The 21,285-nt window shown below is 34.1% G+C and overlaps 1 protein-coding gene across 1 annotated transcript in view; it reads right to left on the bottom strand.

Moving 5' to 3' along the window:
• Positions 1 to 19,288, bottom strand: part of LOC149426522 (uncharacterized) — a 126,475-nt gene extending 107,187 nt beyond the window's left edge. The window contains exons 1-2 of the mRNA XM_089631504.1: positions 18,972 to 19,288; positions 8,183 to 9,377 (exon numbers count right to left, since the gene is read on the bottom strand). Of these exons, the coding sequence (XP_089487630.1) occupies positions 8,183 to 8,350 (168 nt within the window). The 5' untranslated portion in view covers positions 8,351 to 9,377; positions 18,972 to 19,288. The remainder of the gene's footprint in view (positions 1 to 8,182; positions 9,378 to 18,971) is intronic.
• Between the last annotated feature and the right edge of the window lie 1,997 nt (positions 19,289 to 21,285).

The raw sequence follows: 21,285 nt of genomic DNA, 5'->3' as shown, positions 1-21,285 counted from the left end.
TATTTCTACAAAACATATAATTTAGAATAGATAGGAACCTCTTAAAAAATATTGTTATTTTTTAAATATATTAAACTAATGAATCCCAAATGCTTCGCCATTTCTAATGTCTTTATCGGGCGTCTCCGACTTCTTCCATCATTCAGTACTGTATACCACAATGTTACTGTTAAAAAACTACATTACATCATAGACATATGAATATTAGTAGACCTGCCCTAAGTGATTAAAAGCGTATTATCCCCACTCCCCATACCGGGTCCATTGGAGCCGGCTGTGCTCGCGTATGGCCTCAAGTGAAATTTGAAAACGTGACGTCATCATTCTTGTGCGAACTATGGTCGAGGCATCATCGGTTCATTTTACGAAATAACACGGCAAAATGTTGACTTGTGATATGAAAACTTGTAAAAATAGATGTGAAAAAGAGAATAAACCCAATTGTCGTATTACATTTCATAAGTAAGCATTATTTTACTTTATTTTAAGCTTATTCACACCGTATTATATGGATCAGTTTTAGAAACATATACTATCACATCACAATGTAGCGATTCTCAAGTGTGCTCATCGTTGTTTACTGGGGTAAGTAAATTATGAAACATTTGTAAAAGTGTCTTAACTAAATACTCTGAAACTAACTACGACTCTGCAAACAGAAGAAATTTACTTTGCCGAATTTGGACTTCGCAAATTAGTTCATAACGTGGCGAGTAATTTGCGCTCCCATGTAAAAATGTCTATTCATTCAAAAGCAGATTTTACTTTTAAGAAGTAAATGGTGATATTATAATGCGAGATGCCTATTTACTGTCAGATTGATTTATTGACGAATCACAGTCAGTCTTACGCCCTTCGTTCTTCAACAGTTGATTTTACCCCTCGCCATTATCTTCTCGTCTATTAATTCCTATGTCTGTGCATTACATCGACTTTAATTCTACTCTGCGTCTCATTCCGGGGCAGGGATATTGCGTTCAGTATTTTTCAGGCGTCCCCGACTTCTTCTACCATTAAAACCACTTCTATACACCCCTAGCAGTAATAAGAACAAACTTCGAAATTTTTAGTGGTATCGATAGACTACCTATTACAAACATATGCAGGCTAAATTTTATATATATTTCTAGCTGACGTGTACCCGGTGTTGCTGGAGGTTATCTTTAGGAGACAGACATATTTTATCTGGGACTTTTCTGTAGGCCTTTTCAAGGTATACAATTCCTTAGTACATTATTTTATATATTACTAGCTGACAAGAACCCGGCGTTGCTGGAGGTTATCTTTAGGAGACAGACATATTTTATCTGGGACTTTTCTGTAGGTCTTTTCAAGGTATACAATTCCTTAGTACATTATTTTATATATTACTAGCTGACAAGAACCCGGCGTTGCTGGGGGTTATCTTTATTAGACAGACATATTTTATCTGGGACTTTTCTGTAGGCCTCTTCAAGGTATACAATTCCTTAGTACATTATTTTATATATTACTAGCTGACAAGATCCCGGCGTTGCTGGGGGTTATCTTTAGGAGACAGACATATTTTATTTCGGACTTTTCTGTAGGCCTTTTCAAGGTATGCAATTCCTTAGTACATTATTTTATATATTACTAGCTGACAAGAACCCGGCGTTGCTGGAGGTTATCTTTAGGAGACAGACATATTTTATCTGGGACTTTTCTGTAGGCCTCTTCAAGGTATACAATTCCTTAGTACATTATTTTATATATTACTAGCTGACAAGATCCCGGCGTTGCTGGGGGTTATCTTTAGGAGACAGACATATTTTATTTCGGACTTTTCTGTAGGCCTTTTCAAGGTATACAATTCCTTAGTACATTATTTTATATATTACTAGCTGACAAGAACCCGGCGTTGCTGGAGGTTATCTTTAGGAGACAGACAAATTTTATCTGGGACTTTTCTGTAGGCCTCTTCAAGGTATACAATTCCTTAGTACATTATTTTATATATTACTAGCTGACAAGAACCCGGCGTTGCTGGAGGTTATCTTTAGGAGACAGACATATTTTATCTGGGACTTTTCTGTAGGCCTCTTCAAGGTATACAATTCCTTAGTACATTATTTTATATATTACTAGCTGACTAGAACCCGGCATTGCTGGGGGTTATCTTTATTAGACAGACATATTTTATCTGGGACTTTTCCGTAGGCCTCTTCAAGGTATACAATTCCTTAGTACATTATTTTATATATTACTAGCTGACAAGATCCCGGCGTTGCTGGGGGTTATCTTTAGGAGACAGACATATTTTATTTCGGACTTTTCTGTAGGCCTTTTCAAGGTATACAATTCCTTAGTACATTATTTTATATATTACTAGCTGACAAGAACCCGGCGTTGCTGGAGGTTATCTTTAGGAGACAGACATATTTTATCTGGGACTTTTCTGTAGGCCTCTTCAAGGTATACAATTCCTTAGTACATTATTTTATATATTACTAGCTGACAAGAACCCGGCGTTGCTGGGGGTTATCTTTATTAGACAGACATATTTTATCTGGGACTTTTCTGTAGGCCTCTTCAAGGTATACAATTCCTTAGTACATTATTTTATATATTACTAGCTGACAAGATCCCGGCGTTGCTGGGGGTTATCTTTAGGAGACAGACATATTTTATTTCGGACTTTTCTGTAGGCCTTTTCAAGGTATACAATTCCTTAGTACATTATTTTATATATTACTAGCTGACAAGAACCCGGCGTTGCTGGGGGTTATCTTTAGGAGACAGACATATTTTATCTGGGACTTTTCTGTAGGCCTCTTCAAGGTATACAATTCCTTAGTACATTATTTTATATATTACTAGCTGACAAGATCCCGGCGTTGCTGGGGGTTATCTTTAGGAGACAGACATATTTTATTTCGGACTTTTCTGTAGGCCTCTTCAAGGTATACAATTCCTTAGTACATTATTTTATATATTACTAGCTGACTAGAACCCGGCATTGCTGGGGGTTATCTTTATTAGACAGACATATTTTATCTGGGACTTTTCCGTAGGCCTCTTCAAGGTATACAATTCCTTAGTACATTATTTTATATATTACTAGCTGACAAGATCCCGGCGTTGCTGGGGGTTATCTTTAGGAGACAGACATATTTTATTTCGGACTTTTCTGTAGGCCTTTTCAAGGTATACAATTCCTTAGTACATTATTTTATATATTACTAGCTGACAAGAACCCGGCGTTGCTGGAGGTTATCTTTAGGAGACAGACATATTTTATCTGGGACTTTTCTGTAGGCCTCTTCAAGGTATACAATTCCTTAGTACATTATTTTATATATTACTAGCTGACAAGAACCCGGCGTTGCTGGGGGTTATCTTTATTAGACAGACATATTTTATCTGGGACTTTTCTGTAGGCCTCTTCAAGGTATACAATTCCTTAGTACATTATTTTATATATTACTAGCTGACAAGATCCCGGCGTTGCTGGGGGTTATCTTTAGGAGACAGACATATTTTATTTCGGACTTTTCTGTAGGCCTTTTCAAGGTATACAATTCCTTAGTACATTATTTTATATATTACTAGCTGACAAGAACCCGGCGTTGCTGGGGGTTATCTTTAGGAGACAGACATATTTTATCTGGGACTTTTCTGTAGGCCTCTTCAAGGTATACAATTCCTTAGTACATTATTTTATATATTACTAGCTGACAAGATCCCGGCGTTGCTGGGGGTTATCTTTAGGAGACAGACATATTTTATTTCGGACTTTTCTGTAGGCCTTTTCAAGGTATACAATTCCTTAGTACATTATTTTATATATTACTAGCTGACAAGAACCCGGCGTTGCTGGAGGTTATCTTTAGGAGACAGACATATTTTATCTGGGACTTTTCTGTAGGCCTCTTCAAGGTATACAATTCCTTAGTACATTATTTTATATATTACTAGCTGACAAGAACCCGGCGTTGCTGGGGGTTATCTTTATTAGACAGACATATTTTATCTGGGACTTTTCTGTAGGCCTCTTCAAGGTATACAATTCCTTAGTACATTATTTTATATATTACTAGCTGACAAGATCCCGGCGTTGCTGGGGGTTATCTTTAGGAGACAGACATATTTTATTTCGGACTTTTCTGTAGGCCTTTTCAAGGTATACAATTCCTTAGTACATTATTTTATATATTACTAGCTGACAAGAACCCGGCGTTGCTGGGGGTTATCTTTAGGAGACAGACATATTTTATCTGGGACTTTTCTGTAGGCCTCTTCAAGGTATACAATTCCTTAGTACATTATTTTATATATTACTAGCTGACAAGAACCTGGCGTTGCTGGGGGTTATCTTTAGGAGACAGACATATTTTATCTGGGACTTTTCTGTAGGCCTCTTCAAGGTATACAATTCCTTAGTACATTATTTTATATATTACTAGCTGACAAGAACCCGGCGTTGCTGGGGGTTATCTTTAGGAGACAGACATATTTTATCTGGGACTTTTCTGTAGGCCTCTTCAAGGTATACAATTCCTTAGTACATTATTTTATATATTACTAGCTGACAAGATCCCGGCGTTGCTGGGGGTTATCTTTAGGAGACAGACATATTTTATTTCGGACTTTTCTGTAGGCCTTTTCAAGGTATACAATTCCTTAGTACATTATTTTATATATTACTAGCTGACAAGAACCCGGCGTTGCTGGGGTTATCTTTAGGAGACAGACATATTTTATCTGGGACTTTTCTGTAGGCCTCTTCAAGGTATACAATTCCTTAGTACATTATTTTATATATTACTAGCTGACAAGATCCCGGCGTTGCTGGGGGTTATCTTTAGGAGACAGACATATTTTATTTCGGACTTTTCTGTAGGCCTTTTCAAGGTATACAATTCCTTAGTACATTATTTTATATATTACTAGCTGACAAGAACCCGGCATTGCTGGGGGTTATCTTTAGGAGATAAACATATATCATTTCGGACTTTTCTGTAGGAATTTTCAAGATATACAATTCCTTAGTAAATTATTTTGATGTACCTATCTCAATATTACTTGTTTACAAAACACCGTCTTTTCTCTATTTTATTTACTTTAAGTATAATATATATAAACCTTCCAGAAGAAATTCTCTAAATTATTGATTCTCTAAACGAAAACCATATCAAAATCCGTTGCGTATTTTAGAAGAACTTAGCGCACAAACAGAGAGACGCAGATAGCGACTTTGTTTTATACTATTTAGAGAACAAGAAGATAATGTAGTATGGAATTCCACACAACATACATTTTTCCGCAATACCCTGTTTATCTTAAAACTAAAATTTCACCGAACATAATTACCTATATAACTACAAAACACCTTTCAACAAAAAATAAATACATAAAATCCTTGTGTTCCCTTATTTTATGTTGTTCTTATTGGGAGTAATAAAGCTGCCGACGTTTTTTCTACCACATGACAATCTCTAAAAAGTGTTGCCAATGGCCGCCTTGCTTCAACGGCAGTTACATGTCTCCGGGAGGTTTTGTACTCCTGATATGAACAGGACATATTCCGATTGTATAATTCGTCCTACGTTCAACCTCTACGATCTACGCGATGGATTACGTGCTTATTTATTACATCATAAAGGTTTTGTGGAAAGGTTATCGTCTAGTAAACCCCATCTAGCGAGAGTTTGGTGAACGTAGGTAAGTAAGTGGCTTGGTTATCGAATTAACCCGCACCATCGATGGCTCACCTTTAGCATTTGAGAAATCCGCAGAAAATTGAATTCTCTGCATCGCAAAATCTCTTGTGATATTAACACTAGAGGTTTTAGATATCGTGCAGAATGAACGTAAGTAATATATTATATTATATTTTTCGCTCACATGCATGTGTATATAGGGTATTAGCCTATGTACGAGAAAGGAGCTCATATGAACAATAAAAAATTACGTATCTCCCTGCCTGTTTTTCTAGACAATGACAACAATGCCGTGGCTAAAAATTTAGTTAAATAAAACAAATTAAAATATAGCTACAAATGTACCTACTTAATTATAAGAATAAAAAGTTTCAATACGTGTTTACGAATTAGTTTATTTTGTATTTTTTTGAATAAATAATTTTTTTTAAAAAAGGCCCAGTGTAAAAGACAAACTGGACGTAAAATCAAGTTAATAAATGGATTCAATGTTTGTATCCGTCTAAAGAAAATGCACAATCTATTTAATGGTAATATTGACGAGGGTGTTGTTGGCTAGAAAAAGATTTCGGGGCTTGTATACTCACAAAAAGAGGACAATACAATCAATATGTTCTAAAAGGGTGAGGGAACTGGAAAAAAAACCATGTTTCATCCGAATACTAAGAAGTATTCGTCGTTTTCTGAAGTAACACATGCGTGGGTATAACCTAACCATTCATATATGAACATTGGTAAAGCCATTTCAAGCAACGCTACGACATTTCGATTATTGTGGGTGATTTTAACACGGGAGGAAGTAGCATTTTTTTAATACTCTTCTCATTTTTCTTACAGCCAACATTAGAGAATATCTCATCATGATTCACGTTAATTTACTGAGCTTAGCTCGACCATTTGGCATTTCATCTATCAGTAAATATGTTTGTTACGTTCTGGCTCCGGTTTCGGTTCAACATGGTGGTCGTGTTGTTCGTGTGATCGCGGTTCCTACTTCGAGTTGTTAATTGGAATAATCAATATTATGGTACCTGAAGAATTTTAAAAAGAATAAGGATGGTGACATTTCTTTGAACAATTTTTTGTGTTTATCTGAATACCGTACAAAAGTCCCAACTATGGCATCCAAATTGGGGTATTTTATGAGGCTGAAGGTAGTGGGAAGGGGAAGAGGAAGGTGAGGGAGTACCTGGCTATTCGGATCTGGTCTCCAAACACGGATAAAGCCATTTCAAGCAACGTTTCAATTCTGAATGATGGTCTTACACCAGGGCGAAACTGAGAGCATCTTCTACTCTGGAAGGTGTCGCAAGTATACTATATATTATTTTAAATGAACAAATTGTGAAACAACATAAATTCATCAAACAAAATATACCTACTTGCACACGCCGGGATTTGAACCCGCGACCTTCGGATTGCTAGTCGAGAGCCTCACCCCTCGACCACTTCTTATTTGAAATGAAAATGTAAAAAAATATCTATGGTTTATAATTAAGTAGGTAGGTATTTTAATACCTGCTTACAAATCTTATGATATCAGAGGAAATTTTTATCTTGATTTTAAACAGGAGAAAATTATAAACATACTTTTTTGGACGTGAAGAACTACTAGAGTTTTAAAGACAACAAAAATAAACCAAAATGAAAGAAATGAATTTAAGATAGACTATTTATACTTATAAGAAGGGTGCCATTTTAATTATTTTAAAGCTGCCTCAATCTGTTATTTATTTCAACAAGGCCAGACAAATCATCATTACGGGACCACCAGGGGAGGAGAAGAATAGAATACTAACGGATAACGAGTTGGCGTAGGAACAAGTATTTACGTGTACAGGAGGGTTGTACGGTACGGTGTAGGTACGCCGTAGGTACGGTGTAGGTACGCCGTAGGTACGGTGTTCGCCTCGAAAGAACATAACAAGGGCTTTCTGTATCGGTAGCTCTGTACTCTGTAGTTACATAGAACTACCCTACTTCGCAGGCATTGTGTGAACAAACTACAATATTCCTACATAGGTAATGTGGGTATTCCAGACAGTTTTTCGCAATGCAAGCTTACACTATCGGTTATTGGTAGCTAACCATGATTATAATACGCTATTTATGAAATTGATTAAACCATATCACGTGTAGTGAGTACGTGTAGTACGTGTAAGTAGTTTTGTGCAAAACTGGTATGCATTAATGGAATGAATTTTGCCTACCAACCGCTCACTACCCATACCATGGTGCGACTTCTGTGAAATAACTTTGTGTATTTGAAGTAGCGTATTTTTTATAAGAATCTTGACCTTTAATTATATTTCTCTAAGAAATCCGAGAAAAGCACCTATCCCATGGGCATACTAGGGAAAACACGTGGAAGTTTGTCTTTCAAAATTACTGTTCAAAAAATTATTTCATTGAAAAAATCATACACTTAGTTAAAATACCTATAGGTTCGATAATTCTACTTTGTGGTTATGTTTCTAGAAATAAAATACAGATAGACTTACGATTTTATGGTTGAGATGCTGCAACTCCCTCTCCGTGATCTTCCTCCGCGCATTCTCCACCTGCTGCTGCTTGTACTGGTTGTACTTGTAGAAGAGGTACATGCCCGGCAGCGCCAGCACCACGAAAGGGCGCATAAGGGCGGAAGATGAAAGGGATCGCTGCGGCATGGCTCACATCCACTGCTGCGCCGAACCCGCTGCGGTAACGAACGTGCAAACCCTCTGCACTGTTAGATTCCCTGATATGTTAAGCCCGATGAACTGACGAATCAATTGATGTGTCAAACCCTCTGCGCAGTTAGATTCCCTGGTATGTCAAGCCCGATGCGGTGACGAATCCACTGATGTGTCGAACCCGCTGTTTAAAATCCTCTGCGGTGGCGAACGCACTGATGTGTCAAACCCTCCGCGCTGTCAGATTCCCTAGTGTGTCAAACCCACTGTGGTCTCGAAGTTACTAATATTGTGTTAATTTATCTACCGCACCGAATCCACGGGCGCTTCAAGCCCACTGCAGTTTAAAATCCATAGATGAGTCGATTCCACTGATGCATCAAACTCGTTGAGATGTCAAATTTATTCCTGTTTCAAACCCGCTGCAGTGACGAAACCCACTGCGGTGTCACAACCACATATGTTTCTGACGCACTTGAAAAGGTAGTAACCAAGTTTGAATTAATAATCCCGCTATAATATATTATGTAGAGGTTATATTTATCATGGTGTTAGTTTAAATAGAATTAATTAGAAATAGAGGAGTTTTGATAGCTTAGCTATTCATTGAGAAATTGACACTATTTTTTTACAAGTAAACTATTTCTACTTAAATCATCAGCTAGTTTTATCTGAAGATGAAAGATAAATGAGAGTAAACTTTTTCGTACTTTTCACGTAACACTCGCTGAACACTAATTAGGAGGAAAAACGTGTTTTAGAAAGTAAATCTTTAATTAATTAAAAATAATTAATGATTTTCGAAGAAGTTAAAATTATTATTTAACCCTCAAACTAAAATTTTATTGGTTAAATTATTTTTAGAACTTATCTTTCGCAACATAATTAATAAAACTTATCCCGTTAAAGTATTTATATTAAGACATACTGAACATGTTTCTATTTATACTTTATCTTATTGTTTAATATAGTCAATGTCTCTTTATTAATTTATTACGTAAGTAGTTTTTATTGCTTGAATCTGGAATAAAAAATAAAAAAATTAATAGTTCACATAATGCCATCTTTCTAAACAAGAAAAACATAACACACAATGTATATATGTAACCATTTTAAAGCCAGCTTTGGTTAAAGCAAGGGATTGTAATTTCAATTAATAATTCATATTACATAGTATGCATATAAAATAGGAGAGGCAAAGCGTATCTCCGATGCCCACACATTATGACCCATAGTGTAATTTCCCCAAAATGGGTAGTGTTTGCTTTACAAACCAAAGATAGCTCGACTAAAAAAGGACAAATAATATTGACATAATAAGTGATATAGAGTTTTGAATGCTCGTTAAATCAACATTCAATAAATCTGAACAAGTTTCGACATTAAAGTATAATCGTAAAAAGGTTATTCAAAGAGGCGGGCGGTAACTTTTTTTACGATTTTCGTAATCAACCAAACAGTAATTTTAAATGATTATTTTTTTAAAAACTAACTTGAAAATTGCTATCCAGAAGAAGGAACAACTCTCTTAAGAAGAATATTAGTTTTTCAGTTTTTCCCTATCAAGGCAAATGTATGAGTTTTTGTCTTTTATTTATTTAACGCCCAAAGGGCTTTTACATGTAGGTGGTACAATTTTAATGACAGTTTTGAAACATAAGAAATATGATAATATATCATATCATATTCGTAATTTGTGGAGTAGTAGGAGATTTTCAAATATTGTCAGGTTATTCGTAACCCGAGAGTGTTTATCTTTCTAAAAAAAATATATATATATTCGATTTTTTTCTCAGCGCAGCACGCCACTGGGGTACATAGCACCTAATACAAATGCCTTGCCCATCCATATTATATTCATAATCTATCTGTATTTTAGAAACATAGGATGAATAAATTACGCTGACATAATAATTTTCTCTGTACTTATAATATATCTATTTATAACAGTAAAATCCTTTCTTTTCAAATATTTTTTTTTCTTATTGTATAAGAAAATCCATACTTTCAGTCCCCTTCAAGGTTTCAAATACTTAAAAAAGCATAAAAAACAGGATAAGCTTATGTCGTTTGTTTTGAAGGGTGATCTAAAAAGCTAGTTAGTATACAGATAGTGTTTTTTCAAATGTACAACATGTTGTCACAAAAAACCTCGATTTTGTATTGCGTACACGTTAAAATGGCTAAAAACATACTCTTATCTTGTATTTTGACTGCGTAAAAAGACATTTTATGTATGCATCGTATCTGCCATCATTGTGAAAGTAAGGCATACGATATAATTGTGTAGAGTAAAAGTAAGGGTTTATTGATTTTATCATAAAATTTTACACGAAGGTTCTTAAAGTTGTAGCAGCTGACCCCAGGAAAGCGTCGCGGGCAGGAGGCATTGTGGAAAATTCACCAATGACGCAGTTCTGACTTAAAAATCTGCTTCAAAGGTCAAATTTTCGCTTAAAAATTTAAAATCCGCAAAGGTCACTTTCGCTGAAAAGTTATTTCGTTATTTTATTTTTGTAAAAATCTGTCATATTGTGGCTTGTTTAAAATGTGGCTAGTTTAGTACATAGATTAAACTTAATGTTTAATTAAATTATGTGGTTTCACTAGTAACATCTAAAAACCAACCATTTTAACCATCCAAGTTTATCGTTAATTGTTATTGGGTGTAAAATAAAGGTTTTTAGTCTGTGTTGTGATTTCCTGTGTTGGCCGATGAACCCGCTACGATTATGTAGCTGGTACATAGTGAGTTAATTTTGTAAATGTGACAAAAGTTTTAAATAATAATTGGTGAATATTTTATACTTTTCATGTGATTTTGCAGAAAACTGAAATAACAAGAAAGAAGAAGAGATAAAAAAACATGAATCCTTTAGGGCTTTAGGAGGTATAATAATACCGCAAAATAATTTAAAAAAAAATCTTAGGTACATAATTAATTGGTGTTATCAACTGATTATTTAGTAGGCACTTTTATATATCTATTCAAAATATATACATAGGGCTAAAAATTTAAAAGTTATAATTTCATAACAGTGCCAACTCGTCACTTTTATATTCTATACTGTTATACACGAAGAAAAGTGAGTATTTCTGCTTTATTAAGAATCTCTTCAAATTATTGGTAATCTAGTTAAAAACGGGATTACAGGCCTTAACAAATTAATTAACAGATTTCCTGTTAAACTTTTAGTAAATTACGAATATACTGTCACGATGTCGGAAACATGTTCATGAAAATCCGATTTTATTTTTGTATATATATTTTCAAGCCATTTTAACCGGATTAACAATAATTTGAAGAGATTCTTAATAAATTAGCAGTACTCAGTTTTTTCAGTGTGTCTAATTATTAATATGACTGACAGCCGTTTCGAATTCTGAAGGCATTTTAATAGTATAGTTTGATAAAGCCTTCAGAAGGCGAAACAGCTGTCGTAATAATAATAATAATAATAACACAGCAGAACTTGGTTATAAAAAAAACTGTTTTTATAAATTGAATGATAACATTATTGAATATATACAAATGAAAGTCGATGACAATATACTAAATCGTTGATATAAACGCTAATTCGAGGGTTGGTCGCCGACTTGACACAGCATTTAACGCATTAACGTTAGGGAGGGACTTGACAGGTAGGAATGAGGAGGTACGGTAATCTGGCTAGTTGCCTACCTAGTATTATTATTATTGCAAACTGACACTGTTCTACGCTTTTCAAATAGTCAATCGATTTACACGCGATTAAAAGTCTTACATTTTTACTTGTAAAATATTTGACAGCAATGATTTATGAGGTTCTATTTTATACTGCTGCACTGTAGGTACGCGATTAACAATACGGTAAAAGATTTATCGAAGCTTTATTTGTAATTGGATTCTGGTTTCTCTAGATAAAACCATTCAAAATTGAATCTAAAGTTTAGTCATTTCAATTACTTAAGTAATATATAATATATAATTTGCATGATACCATTTTATAACTATATACGCTAACTTTGTTTTACGATTATTGCATGTTTGGTCTTGATGGAGTATAAATAAATGAATGAAATAAACTTTCGCAGATAAGCAATCAATTTGCGGTTAGACATAATTATAATTTGGATTTTAAAAAAAACTTCGTTTGAATGATTGATTGCAGCATGCATTTATACACATAGCCCTGAGGACGGTACAGGCTGAACCGAAACCGGTTTGTATCATTAATCAAAACTATAATTAAATAAATTTAGGGCGTGTTGTTTAACAGAATTTGAACAATTCATCAAATTTCATAGTTGATTTTCAAATTCTATGAGGTTTCTATTCAAGTTTTGTTATTATACCATTATTAGCCAGTTGTTTCTCAAAACTAAAATAATAATACTTGAATAGAACCTTCAAAAATCTTTTAAATCTACTTTGAAATTTGATGAATTGTTCAAAATCTGTGAACCCGTCTTCAATCATTAGAATGATGATTTTTTTCTAATTATGAAATTGAATTCGTGCTGGATTTTCATTATATGAATAACATAGTTCCACTTATTTATTTAACTCATAATCAAAATCACCCTGCAGCGGACATCTTTAGGCTGGTACTGTTTATATTATGTCGGTGCATCTATATTATTAATATAATGCTTTCCCACATTTTTTTTGTAAATTACATCTTTGGAATTGTGTGGGTATATAAAAAATAGCGCGTTTATTTTTACAACATGCTTCATTGTAAAAATACACGAAGCCGTTCTGTTGTCATCAGTCATCAAGTCATCATCAATCAATTATTGTTACTTTCACGTAACTTACGTGGAAAAGCTCGTGTTGTATAAACACATTACATACTACCTACATACAAAAAAGGAGATTATAATAACATATGTACTCACTACTGTTTGCATTCTAAGGTTCCCAAACTTTCGATTGTGGTGAATATATTGATACTTGAATACATCCACCTCACTTAGGAGAATTAATTTTTTTGTACACATATCGATTTCGAATTTTGCGATCATCGTTTTCTGTCTTTATCTTAAATGTGATTTAAAGTAGATAATATAGCGTTATCAAACTCTTGTTTTTAATATTTTATGCGTTCTAGATCCATTCTTGAGGCCAAACAAATCGGATGCCGCAGGGTTCGCATTAAGTTCCTATATTATTTTCGGTGACAGTTATATCTAAAATTTATATAGCACCTATCAGTAGATCTAAAACTGTTAAACTGTTAAATTTCTGTAAAGGTGTTAGAATTTTTAACTCAATTAAATTTGTGTACCTACATGCTAAACGCTATCAAGTTATGTACCTATGTGCTAAAACTGAAAATCGAATCTTTTGTCGTAGAGGAAAGTGTTATGACATTTTCACTGTTTTACTGTCAATTTCTAGATCAACGCAACTATTTGCAGTTAGCAACGTCATTAACGTTAATAACAGCGTTCTACGGTTACCTTACCTTCTGTCTAATTTCTTACCTTACGTTACCTACATTATTTTGATAATTCTATTCGATTATACTGAATTAAACATTTTACATCGTGGAAGACCAAGGTAGTTACACCAAAAAAAGATACAAACCCCTACTGTTAGAATAAATTAACGTATTCGGCCACGTTTTAAGAAGTGCTTCGTATATGTTTCGACGATAGCCTGGGACCACTGAATAGAAAAAATTCACTTTGGGAGTGCCAGAAATAAGCCCAATTTTACCTTACTTCTGCTGAAATTGTTGAAACATTTTCATATATCGAATTTCTTACTTGGGGATATAATCATTTTCATTAGATGGACCTCACGGAGAAATATGAGTATTGCTTCGAACACGTGTTTCGACATCGTAATAATGCATTCGAAATGTACTAAAAGTTTACCAGGCAACCTTTTATTTCATTCGTTAAAGGATCACAATCCCGTTTTTAAGCGGATGATTTGAAGAGATTCTTAATAAATTAGCAAGACTTGTTTTTCTCCGCGTGGAGTCTAGATTTCGAAGGGTATTATGTAAATTGGCGACACCAGTTTAATTTCAAATCGGTATAGATTAGATACACTTCTTGGGAATACGTGTCCAGTGTCCGGGCTCTACGTGCCAGCCGCCCATTGTTTCGCCGTGGAAATGCCAATTCTGCCATATTGCTTGCCACAATGAGTCAGCAACATGGATAGCTAATAATATTGAACGTCCTGTTATTATAACCTAAATGAAATACGCCTTTCTTTATTAATAGCTTTCCATTTTGCATCACCAATTTGAATAAAATCGTTTATTGTTTATTGCTTTGTTTACATTTAAAACATAAAACTAGAATTTCCTGAATTTAAAAAAAAATAATTAATTAAGTTTTATAAAATAATAAAGAAATATTTTTCACGTTTCAACTACATTGTTATTTACAGGCCCCGAAATCATTGAACATAAGTTAAAGAGTCTATTTACAAAAAAAAACTATAAGGTATGTTATAATTTTTTATCATTTTTGACTTCTTTATATGTATTTATAATGTCTATTTGAATTTCACTTTTGTTTTCGTGAATGAATACAAATCTTGGAAGCAGAAATTAACTCACTTCCCGACATCTGATCGAGCTAAAACCCGGCAGATATACTATTTATCGATGACAATGCATTTTATCAACTTGGTGGCAATCTAAATCTAACACACACACACGCGGACATAAACGCATTTCTCTGAAATTCGATGACATTTCAGCAGTTAATATACGCAATTAACGTCGGTCTCATCCAAACAGGATTTGGCTCAGTTGTTCGAGTTGTTTTTTTTCTCTGGGTAGGAAGGTTCAATCCTCAGTCAAACCAATTTATTTTAAAAGACATTTGAAAATAGATATATATGCCTCCGAAATTTTTATGTGTACATAAATAAGATGAGTTATTATTTATCATCTTTCATATCCTTTTATGTAAATCCTGAAACTACACTATTACTCCACAAATCTTACCATCTATGTAATAGGTGGTTGCATAAATTCTCAGAATTTAAAATTAATAAAAACGATTTTTTAAACAAAAAATAGCTACTCCTACTCGCATAGTTTACGATTGACCTCCAGCATTTAAACATTTTTAAAATTCCGTGAATGAAACGTCCTTCATTTGGAGGTGAAATTTTCAGAAAGCCGCGTTGTTTTTATTAGGATTCCTGGATTGAGAGATTTTTGGATAGATAAGTATAGCGGAAATATTAAAAAAATCTGATGCTGAATCTGTAGAATAGGATGGATTTTAAAAAACGTTCCAATACCCTAACTGGGGATGCCATTTTCCCACTGCCTCCGGAGAGTTCGGACTGCCGGAATTTAGGGCATATAAATATGGGAATTTATGCACCAACCTAATATTTACGTGTTAAAAAACACATTTGTACCACTGCAGTGCTCTGGTATCGGCGACCGATGAAAATGTACAGAATTTAGCGTCGCGACGTGGCGCTGGGCTTTCCCCTACACGCCGGTAATATACCCGACCCGTAGGCGCCGCGACGCTAAGTCTGCGGAGCGCTCGTAGGCTTAGTTGTTCAATAATATGTGGTAAATGGTAAATCAATGGTCTTTTGAACTTTGTACCGGAATAGACACGCCGTTTTGCCACAACTGTTTTAAAGAAATATTCGCAAAAGATTGGAGAAGAAGAAAACTGAAGAGTCATAACTATCCGGATTCAGTTGGACTATGGGGTATGTTGCGAGGCTGAAAAAAGTTGGGTAAGATGTGGGAAAGGGAACGTTGATAAGTACCTACTATAAACGTAAAATAAACTATTATAGAAGGTAAATTTTTTTTCGACTACCATAATACGGACATGTGTCTAGTGTGATAGTCGAAAAGCATGTAAGAAACTGTATTCAAATATATTTTATGAATAAAAAAAAATAGTTTATCGTAAAAAGCAGTTACATTGTGGCTTGTCATAATAAGTCTGAATTAAATTAATAAGGTAAGGGAACGTTGATAAGTACCTACTATTAACGTAAAATAAACTATTATAGAAGGTAAATAGTATTATCGTAAAAAGCAGCTACATTGTGGCTTGCCATAATAAGTCTAAATTAAATTAATAAGGGAAGAGAAGGTTGATAAGTACCTACTATTAACGTAAAATAAACTATTATAGAAGGTAAATAGTATTATCGTAAAAAGCAGTTAGATTGTGACTTGCTTGTGACAATAAACTTGAAAACTGTCGATATTTTCAAGTTTATTTTTTGCTTTACCGTTCAAAGTTGTGTAGAAAAGTTCGAACATTTTTAATAAATACATTTGTATACAACCAGTTAATCGGATTTGTAAAGCAAGATAACTCATGACAATAAGTAAATTTAGGGCTTAATTTCAGATATTGATTGCCAACTTTTTAAAATTAAAGAATTTTGTGTATGCGTAATTTGTACAGAGAAGTCTAATAATGTATTAAAACATTTTCATTATACTTTAAATCTCACCCCAAATCATTATTTATTTTCCTCAGGAATAGGCTAACAATAATAATTTTTGTCGAATTCTTATTAACATAATACAATTAGTCTGTATTTACCCTTAAGTGTACCGTCTAACCACAAACAAGTTCGAATACATTTTCAACAAATGACCAAATCGCATGAGCAAAAGATATAAAGTTGGATAAATGAAACGGCGCGGTCGGTAGCTACCTATCGTAAGACATTTTTTAGTAAGATTTTTTCTATGTTGAATGTATCAACTCCTCGGGTTAATTTGTCCGATTTTCGGAACAAACCGCTATCACCCGTAGAGTCAATCTGTTCTAAAATATACACTGGAACTTATTTTCTTACGCTTCGAAAAATTGAGCCAATTTGAATAGATGTAAAAAAATTTGAATTATTTTTAAAGTTTCCACGTTTTCGTAACTGCGATATTCACTGGGCTAATTGTTTTAAACAGCAAATGGAATCATTATTTTTCAATAGATAATAATAACATAGGATTTATATGAATCAGTTTTGTTTCATTTCACTTGTCATGCCTCCCATCTCTATACAGTGCTCTAATAAAAACAACGTTTTACAGTTTTGAAATATTTATGAAATGAAATAAGATCTTAAAGTGAAGTTTAATTTGCACCTCTCAAAAATGTTGTTTTTCGGTGCCGTACCTAAATAATCGTTAAATTAGAGGTATTGTCGCACGTACATTTAAAAAAAATATATTAATACAGTTAGAGTAATTATAACAAAGTAATAGACAGAATTTTTATTTTTCTAGGATAACTTACGATTATGATAAATTACGATCAAAAAATTATATGTCAAGTAAAAATCAAAAAAGCGATTTTTGCGGTTTTCGTAAATAATGTACATTCGATTTTTTTTTCATTTCAAAATAATAATGCGTAGTGTTATTTTAAATATATCTTTTTAAACCATGCCTTTAGTTCTATTTAACTTAAAATACTTGTTCGAAAAATTTTCCGTAATAAGTACCATTCTTTTGGACGGGTTGTTTCGGAGAATTTGAACAATTGATCAAATTTCAACGTTCATTTTCGGGTTCTGTGAAAGTCCTATTCAAGTTTTGTTATTATATCATTATAGGCTACTTGCTTGACAAAACTGAAATGAAAACAGAACTTGAAAATGAACGTTGAAATTTGATGAATTGTTCAAATTCTCCGAAACAACCCGTCCTAAACCGTTTTTTTAACAATCAGACGAATTTCGCGAGTTTTTGAATTAAATTATTTTTTTTTATATTGAACCTAGAAACTTAATAAATTACCAAATACAGGTAAATTCACTGGGTTTGAAAAAATGTTAACAATTTATATGTTTTCGTATTTAATCGTAAATATCTTGCACCTCCAATGGCTAAAGGAAAACGTATTTCACAAACAGTGTTTGGTTTTCGGATACGTTCAGAAATATTCCATTTATTTGGATTTTATTAATAAACGGAAATACACACAAATTCTCCGAATTTCTGGCAGCTTCTTTAAGAAAAATAACCGTCAATATGCCAGAGGCCTGAAGGGTTAAGTACCTAAACAATATCATAAATCGATGTAGCTTTGAAAATTTTAAAGTTTCTTTTTCTATGAAGTAGGAAATAATCTTTTTTATATTGCTTAAATTCTCTGTTTTTGTTATTGTTTTGACTGCAAAATTCGCAGTGAAGTAAATAATAAATATAAAAAGCCAATACAAATCGTTTTAGAAATTTTTTTAAAAGTTTTTAATACTGTGGTGGTTGTGTGCAATACTAAAAAATATGTTTTTATTCGATTAAGGTAAGGTAAAAACACTGACCCCACAACCTTTATGCAAAGGGCAAATGAATGTTGTTGCGCGTTTCATGATCTGAAAAAGTCATAACTGAAGAAACAAAACAAAAAAAGTTGTATGGATAACAGGAACAAATCAACACAACTCTGTTTGGATTTTATGTTGTTGTGTAACAAAGCTAGTATTGGCTATGTACTCTTGTGTACTGACCACGTTTTCATCTGGGTACTTTGTTATGAAACGAAGACTCCGCAGAGATTAGCGAGATTTGGCGCATTGTTACTGCAATTAAAACGGGTTACTGAAACTATTCATTAATGAAGTACCGGTCAGTGTCATATTGTAATTAAAGGTTGTTATTACCTGATAAAATAAACGCATCGATTGTGCAGGATAACGTGACCTTCACAAAGCGAATCACGTCATATCAAAGTGAATTGTGGAAGACAACACGGCGTCACTGACAGGCGCGGGGAATTGGAATCATAACACAAAAGGTAGCCGAAATTCCCCGTTTTCCCTCGAATCCTGTTCGGGAGAGGACCGAGCAAGGTGCCGCCGACAGAACCGCTCCGAGGAGCCTTGGTCCGCGTGCGTTACTTCATAGTGGCTGTCGGGCCGGTCCCGCCAAAATACACGTCAACGGTTCCCGCGGGAGGAGGGTAGCGACTGGCCCTGCTCGCTGCCTACACACTGGCGCTGGCTCAGGGATGTCCACTGCAGGCGAGCCCGCTCCCCTCCCTGGCTCCTGCGGCGGCGGGCGCCAGGGCGCACGCGCCGCCCCTGTCCCGCGTCCCACGTCCCTCCCCGCACAGCCGCTTTCCTCGATACAACGCTAATGCGTTTTCCGATGGAAATTGGCGCGTACACCGTACAACCCCATATCGGGTATTTATAGCTCTGCCCACCTGACTGCAACTTACTTTAAGCAACGGTAAATTTCACTTTTACGCTCAAGGAGCGCAGCTAGTAAGAATTTACTATCTATAGCGGGTAGCATAAAACTGGATTTTGTCTAGTCAGAAAAAACTGCGATCCCTTATTAAAAATATTCATTTACATATTTGTAGGATAAAATCAATAGTTATTTTTGTAAATAGAAGCTGTCACTCTGGTAAAATATTTAAATATTATCCTTGTGTGCAAAGTCTGAAAATATTTCGCTTCTTTCGGAAATGTCAATGGTAAGTACCACTGTCCCAAAAAATTTCAATGGTAGATTGTAGGTACCACTGTCGAATAAAATGTCAATGGTAGGTACCATTGTCGCATTAAATGTACATGACGAAATTTGCATAAATATATGTTTATATTTCCTACACAGGTGTCTAGAAATAAAAATGCCCCGGGCTTACCAAGGTTTTTAAATAAATTGTTTAACAGCATTGTATATTGGAACCTATAAGAAAGTGTAGAGGTATTATTTAATTATTGATATTAATACATTATTTATTTACTATATTATATTTTAATCCCAAATCAATGACCTTTCGGGGCGCTTTCAACTATCCGAAGTTATGGCGTAGATTCTATGTCAACTTTCTGACTTACGTCTAACTGAGGTCGGGTCTTTTCAATTTCCAAATTAGATAATATTTAGCGAAATTTCATAATATTTATTGAACTCCGTTTTTACATTTTAAATTAATCACTTATGCCAAACATTGCAAATATTAATGTCTCAAATGTGCTTGCTGAATATCTGAAATATCTGGAAATTAGAACGTGGTCTAATTTGTACAACTTGACCAGAAAGTGACAGGCGAAATTAGAAAGAGCTCTGAATTTCTCGACAGGTTTGGGACTCTTGCTGCTGAAAGCCCCATTGTAACCACTTATTTTTGGGAAAAGTTGGAGGTTACAAGAAAGGCTCTCAACGGTATGTCAAACTACATAGAACACCGACCGGTTTCGGACCAACGGTTCCTTCCTCAGGGCGAAATATAAACCAGAATATACAAGGCATAGTGGTTCAAACAATGTTATCTTTATTCATTTACTTATTTATTTATACTGTTTTTTTTACAGATGAACTCACTTACGTAAGAACTATCCAGTTACAAAAACCCAGCTAAGTTAAAGGCAAAAATCTAGAAATTACATACATACAGGGAAAAATGAAATTAAATACAGGTTACGTACAATTAAAAAACCAAACAAATAATAATATAAAATTATACATAAGTTCAGTAAAATGACAAATAATAATAGAAGAAACAAGAGACACGAGAGTTACAGTGATACATAATATAATTATTTAACCATATTATTTAGCAGCAGTAATTTACATTTTAATATTATTATAGAATAACCAGTGTTACCAACTACAAGGATTAAAGCAATGGGAATATGTTATATGTTTGATTATTAATATTATATTATTTGATAAATAATGTCATGTTATTGTTACCAATACCAACCTGCATATTAGATATCTAGGTATGAAGATTTTATTAAAAAAATGCAACGTAAAAAATTTTCATTACTTATTTTCGATTTTTACTTATATTTACTCTTTTTACCAATATATACGAGTATTAAATACCAGGGTTTTTAGATAAACATTCCCTCAAACGTGTTTAATATCCTTTTATGGGAAATAATAACTGGGGAAGCCGGAAAACCGGAAATAAGTCTATCATAACTTTTCTCTCTTATATTCTATAAATTTCGCGGC

The sequence above is a fragment of the Hesperophylax consimilis genome, chromosome 1 (genome assembly GCF_061612785.1).
Source record: "Hesperophylax consimilis isolate HC1 chromosome 1, BYU_Hcon_1.0, whole genome shotgun sequence".
Lineage (NCBI taxonomy): Eukaryota > Metazoa > Arthropoda > Insecta > Trichoptera > Limnephilidae > Hesperophylax > Hesperophylax consimilis.
This window is presented reverse-complemented; position numbering and strand designations above follow the sequence as displayed.